The 6,756-nt window shown below is 36.0% G+C and overlaps 1 protein-coding gene across 1 annotated transcript; it reads right to left on the reverse strand.

The window, feature by feature from the left end:
• Positions 1–3,544: 3,544 nt before the first annotated feature.
• Positions 3,545–5,538, reverse strand: LOC138898541 (uncharacterized). The gene is made up of 2 exons (XM_070184616.1): positions 5,449–5,538; positions 3,545–4,057 (listed from the first exon to the last, which is right to left on the reverse strand). The coding sequence occupies exons 1-2, from the start codon at positions 5,536–5,538 to the stop codon at positions 3,545–3,547; spliced, it is 603 nt and encodes a 200-aa protein (XP_070040717.1).
• Positions 5,539–6,756: the final 1,218 nt, after the last annotated feature.

The raw sequence follows: 6,756 nt of genomic DNA on the forward strand, positions 1-6,756 counted from the left end.
GTAATTCTAACACTTACTGAATTAATGGAAAAATTCAACCAACAACTATTAAATATGGAATATAAATTTCTATACAAAGACAACAATCCCAAAATCGGTAGTACAAGTCATATGATCTACGGAGTTCACTAGAAAATCTCTAAGTACAACTGTTCCGAAATAGAAACAAACTGTACACAAATAACTTTCGAAGGTAACTCCGAGGCCTGCGAACGCGACGACAGGTTTACCTTGAAGTCTCCACAACAATATCTGATCCGCTATCTAACAATCCACAGACTCCAAAGTACCTGGATCTACACAAAAATATCTAGAAATATAGTATGAGTACACCATGTTTGGTACCCAGTAAGTATCACGACTAACCTCGGTAGAGTAGTGACGAGGTACAAGTCAAGACACTTATTAGACAAAATAACTGTGCAGTATAGAAGTATAAAACTAATAATTGAAAGCATGAATCAGTAAATGGCAACAAAAATCAACATGTGATGTAAACAGTAAGATAATGGGAACACTATGAAAGAACCGTTGAAACCAAATAAGGAACATCATGACAACCAACAAATCAAGCCGTTCTAATCCAAGGTTCACAATGAAATCACTCTGTAATTCTTTATCTCATAGTTACAAGTCACGAGTCTCAACCTACCATAATCTACTCATGACACCTCGTGCCCACATCTCAAATCACATCTGCACGGACAACTCACGTGTCAATATCTCAATCCGCCTTGTATGATCATAGGCTCACATTCACAATTTGTCTGGCATGGTCACAGGCTCACAATCACAATCTGCCTAACATGGTTACTGGCTCACAATCATAATCTGCCCGGCATGGTCACAAGCTCACTATCTACATGGAAATAGATAACACGAGAACATACGGGCATGATCGATAAATGTCAAGTTTGATACTCCTGATCTAGTATAAGTGGCATGCTACAGTGTATGCTTGTGTGAGTGTACTATGCTTGTGTGAGTGTACTATTGCAGCCCAAGTCAACAAGTAATATCAAGGACATCGAATAGCTCATCAAAACAACAAAGCAAGTCATGTAAGGTGTATGGCAAACACAAGGAAAATAACCAACACAATATCTCTAAACCATCACACATCATCCCTGGCAGTGCCACCCTTATCTCTCCGATAGCCACTCGTATCACTCCGCCCTGACATTGTTATTAGCCACCCTTATCTGCCACCCTTATGCCCCGCATAACAACAACGATAAAATACTACCCTTATACTCCGCATAACAACAACCAAATGGCACAACAATTCACATGTGCTATCATCACAACAACAGAACATATCAACTCGTATCACAAGTGCCCGTAGGCCACAACCTTTCCATAGATTCAACGATATCAGTATTTTCACAACAAATAGCCCACGACTCAATACAATGTATATAGAAACTCAATAACAACAAAATGAACTGAAAAGTAACTCAACAAGGAACAGCACCCCCTTTAAACACAACTTCAATTAAAATAGATTATTGACTCTTGATAACTTCAATTCCAATTAATTGTTTAAGGATAACCTTGATAGTGAAAGTACTTCCCTCAATGGAAAACTTCAGACTCTAGTATATGAATTAGGCTAACAATGAAGGAGATGGAACGAACTAGTACTACGTCTAAATGCATGAGAACAACCCGGTAACAAAAGAGTATCATGTGATGACAATTTCAACTAAGAGTAGCTCCACAATAAAAGAAATCACATAATGATAAAAGTGATGACAACTCCAAATAAAGCATATAAGAGCAAACTCGACAAGTAAAGAATATGACATGTAACGACAACTTCAAATAAAGAATGTGATAGTAGACATGACGAATAAAAGATATAACATGTGCTAACAATTCCAATTAAGTACATAAAAGATGCCTAAGAGTCTAGACCGGTAAAGTTCCATATATAAGCCCGAGTACGTATTCATCACCTCGCGTACACGGCTTTCACATCACACAAATAGCACAAACGACTCAAATCCTAAGGGGTAGTTCCCCCACACAAAGTTAGGCAAGATACTTACCTCAAAGAAGCTAAACCGATACTCTAAAATGACCTTCTCATGTGAAACAACCTCCGGACGGCTCAAATCTAACCAAAATAACTTAATATCATAAATAAAAACTATAGGAAACACATTCCGGATAATAAAGCTTTGATCTTTAAGGAAAACTAAAAAGTCAACCCAAAACGTCAACCCCGGGCTCGCACCTTGTAACTCGACAAAATTTACAAAATTCGAATACCCATTATGATACGGGTCCAACCATACCAAAATTATCAAATTCCGACCTCAAATCGTCCTTCAAATCATCATTTTACATTTTTGAAAGTTTATACAAAAATTCTCATTTTCTCCCATTCAAATCACTAATTTAATGTTAAAAACAAATGTAGAGTCATGGAATATAATCAAATCCGGATAAAGAGCACTCACCCCAATCCAACACGTGAAGAACCCCTCAAAAATCGCTCAAATCCGAGGTCTACAACTCAAGATATGATAAACATGGCCAAACTCTCGAATTATAGACTTTTCTGCCAGAGATTCCGCTTTTGCAGTCAAAAGGTCGCTTCTACGCAAATAATCCGCTTCTGCGGAAATGACTCGCCTCAGCCAAAGTCACTTCTGCGACAGGGAATGCGCTTCTGCGCTCAGAGTTCCGCTTCTGCGGTTGCGCAGATGCGCCCAGACATCCGCTTATGCGATTCCTTCCTTCACTCACAAAGCCTGCACCTGCACCTTGTTGGCCGCTTTTGCAGCCCTTTATCCGCAGGTACGATGGCACCAGCAACCAGGCCCTTCAGCAATGCAACAAGGTTCCAAAATGATCCGCAACTCGTCCAAAACACACCTTGGCCCCCTGGTATCCCGTTCGAACATATCAACAAGTTCCATAACATAACGTGAACCTGATAAAGGCAACAAATCACATCAAACAATATCAAAACTATGAATCGCATCCCAAATCAAACTTAATGAACTTATGAACTTTCAAGTTCTACAACTCGCACCGAATCATATCAAATCAATCCGGAATAACCTTAAATTTTGCATGTAAGTCCCAAATGACATAACAGAGCTAATCCAACTCTCGGAATCGCAATCCGAACCCGATATCAACAAAGTAAACTCCCGGTCAAATCTCTCAACCTTCCAAACCTTTAACTTTCTAACTTTCGCCAAAATGCATCAAATTAATCTACAAACCTCCAAATCCAAATCCGAACACATGCCTAAGTCCAAAAATTATTATACGAAGCTATTGGAATCATCAAAAAATTATTCCAGAGTCGTCTTCACAAAAGTGAAACTCCGGTCAACTCTTTTCATTTAAGCTTCTAAAATAAGAATTGTTCTTCTAAATTACTCCCGAATCATCCGAAAACCGAACCTGACCACACACGCAAATAGTGGCGAATCCATGATTTTTATCAAGCGTGTTCAGAATACGAAGAAGCAAATATACAAAGAGTTCAACAAAAGCTATATATTAATAAAATATATTATTACAACTATCCTCTACGAGTTTTTATTTCCTGAAATGTATTCATAATAGTCTCATCAGAAATGACGTTAAATATTTTTCTTTCTATGTAAGGTACCGAACAATCGCTCATGAATTCGTCATTCATTTGCTTTCGCAATTCACTCTTGATAAACTCCATCGCCGAAAAAGTTCTTTCAATTGCAGCAGTGGCAAATGGTAGAAGCAAAGCAAATTTCACAAGGCGAAATACAAATGGATAATTCAAATGCTTCTTTGTCTTAACTAATATTTCCGAAAGATTAACAAGTCGTTGTAGATTTGATAACCTTTCATCAACATCACGGACATCAACAATATAAGTTTCAAGTTGATTCTTGAGCATAACAATTATATCCTCATCAAAATTGTCAGGATACAATTCAGCCATCCTCAATATCTTATTTATGTCAAAACTAAAAAATGAGTCAACTAGATTTAAGCAAGCTACTCCAACAAGCATCATTGTCACCTCATTAAAACGAGCATTGAGTTCTTGAACCTGCCAATCAATAATCTTAAAAAATAGGAAAAATACATAGTTTACCCATCAACCTTGCAGGGAAATCCCTGATATATACCTCTCTTTCACGGAAAACCTTTTACACACTCAACCTTTAAGACACACTACTTTTGACCAGATAGCACTTGCATGTTTACACATAAAAAAAGCACGTGAATCCCGTAAAAAATCCCATTTTTTGTCTTCTCTTCCCACAGGAACCCCTCCCCTTCCCTCTGGTCTTCTTCCTCCGACCACCCTCCCCCTTCATCTTCTTCCCCAAATAGAATTTTTGAAAGAACATAAAATTTTAGATCTAAAGTTGAGCATTTTTTTGGTTTATTGTCCAAATTTTGTAAAAACTATTTATTTGTGATAGATTTAAAAGCTTTAACAGTAGTATTGAAGGTTTGGGAAAACAATCTAGAATCCACCATTGTTGGGGATCGAAAAAAGCTTGAAAATTCAATTGGATTTTGTTGATTATTGTTTTGTTGAATTCAATTTGTTGCTCGATTATTTTCGACTAGTTGTTTAGATAGTGGTTGAATTTTGGTGTTGTTGAAAACTTTCTCACAAACAACTATGGTAGAAGCAACAATAGTGCTTAAGATAAAAAATGGGAAGATGAAGAAAATGGGTTTTAACTATATTTTTTAATATTTTTTTCCTTTTTAAAGTCAATGACACATGTCATGACCCTATTAGGGCGTGACTTTCACGTTATCTGAAAAATTGGTCAAGCACAAAAATAGTGTGTCTTAGACACACTTTTGAAAGGTTGAGTGTGTAAAAGGTTTTCCGTGAACGTGAGGTATGTAACAGGGATTTCGCTGCAAGGTCGATGGGTAAATTATGTATTTTGCTTAAAAGAATATATCAACACAATAATGATGTAAAATAGTATAATCAACAACTTTACGTCGAGATCTTCTAGAGTTAACATAGAAGTCATCAAAGTTTGGTATCAAAATATTATACTTGACACAAAATGCAGACACCTTATCAATAAGTGAATCCCATTCTTCTTTTCTTAGCTTTTGCAACCGTCTCTTTGCCACTTCAACAAGTAGAATAACATTTGTAATATTTTGCTCCTTTTTTGTAAGGATGTATTAAGATCATTTGTGATCCCCAAGACATCTCTCATCATGAAAGCAACCTCAAATGTTTGACAAGTGCTAAGATATCCCTTTGCCTTAGCTCTTTCTTCTAAAGTTCCTTGATTCAATAGGAGTCTCACCACCTCAATTGAAGCCTTTAGGCGAATTTTGTATTCGAGCTTGGTTTGACTGGATTGCTTATCAAATGAAGTTTGAATTGACTGTTTTTTTGTTTTAATAGATCTTCACAATTTATTTTTGCATGATTATGAATACTGCTCGACTTACCAACATGCATATCTGATCTCTTCTTTTTGTGCCAACTCTTAAATCGTAAACTTGAAAATCCATCGCCTCCACCTTGATGAATGTCTTCATCTTGAAATAAATAACAATACAATCTCTTCATTACAACACAAACTGAATTAGAAGAATAATTTTATATATGTTTAATCTTAAATTTAAAATAGCATGTAAACAAGAATTAAAAGTAAAAGAATACGCTGAGATTTTAGAACGTTAACTTCAGTCCTATTTTGAGATTTTGATTTGACTTACTTTATGGTTTCATGTGCAATTTGATTTATAAGCTTCTGGTATGATATATCAATTTTGAAGAATAAGAAAAAATTAACGGGAATATATGGGTGGAAACAATCATATTAGATTTTTTAAGTTATCTCAAAGAAGATGCAATGTCCAGTATTTTTAATGGCAAGGCCTACTAATTCCATACTACTTTCAGAGATAAGAAAGCACATACATTTAGAAAATTGAAAAACCTGCCCTTCTTAGGCTTTGTAACTGAAAGAAAAAAAGAAAGATTAGAAATCAAAGAGAAACCTGATAGTAACAGTTGATGGGTTGACGGCGAGAGGGGAGGCCCAATGAGAAGCGGAAGCGGCTTATGGCTAATGGAAGAGACGACTATGAAGTTGTTCTTTGAAATTGAACTACAACAAAGAGAACAAAGCACATATATTTAGAAAAACCTACCTTCTCAGACTTTAGTAACTGAAAAATAAAAAAGATTAATACTTTATGCAAAAGAGGATAAATACTGAAAATTAAAAAATCATAATTGTTGCTTATTGATCACCTGGAGTTATAGTTAGATACCAATATGAAGCCCTTTATGAGAGACGACCTATTCAGCATGGGCTAACGGAGCAGACGTCTATGGAAATTCTCTTTGAAATTGAACTATCAACAAAGAAAGCGGGGGGGGAGGGCATCGAAGGGTTCGGGTCTTTGGGATTAGAATTTTTAAACTGATCGTTCTTTTGATTTGGGAAATTGGGGCCTTTTGTTTGGTAATTGGAAAATATTTTAAAAAATATAAACGACATCGTTTTATAGGAAAACAAATGTAGTATATAAAAATTTAAAAAAGAGAGAGCATATGTGACTAACCAATTTCGAACTCAGGACCAAGTGAAAAACTTGAACCCTCTTTACCAGCACGCTAGGCGTTTAACTTGTTTGAAGCGGGTTCAATATAATATTTATAACATTACTTTTTTGAAGAAAGAAAAAATATACCTATATACACAGTATTATTTTTTGACGAAGCGGGTTCATATGAACTCCCTTGAC

This window comes from Nicotiana tomentosiformis, chromosome 9, assembly GCF_000390325.3.
Source record: "Nicotiana tomentosiformis chromosome 9, ASM39032v3, whole genome shotgun sequence".
NCBI classification, from domain to species: Eukaryota; Viridiplantae; Streptophyta; class Magnoliopsida; order Solanales; family Solanaceae; genus Nicotiana; species Nicotiana tomentosiformis.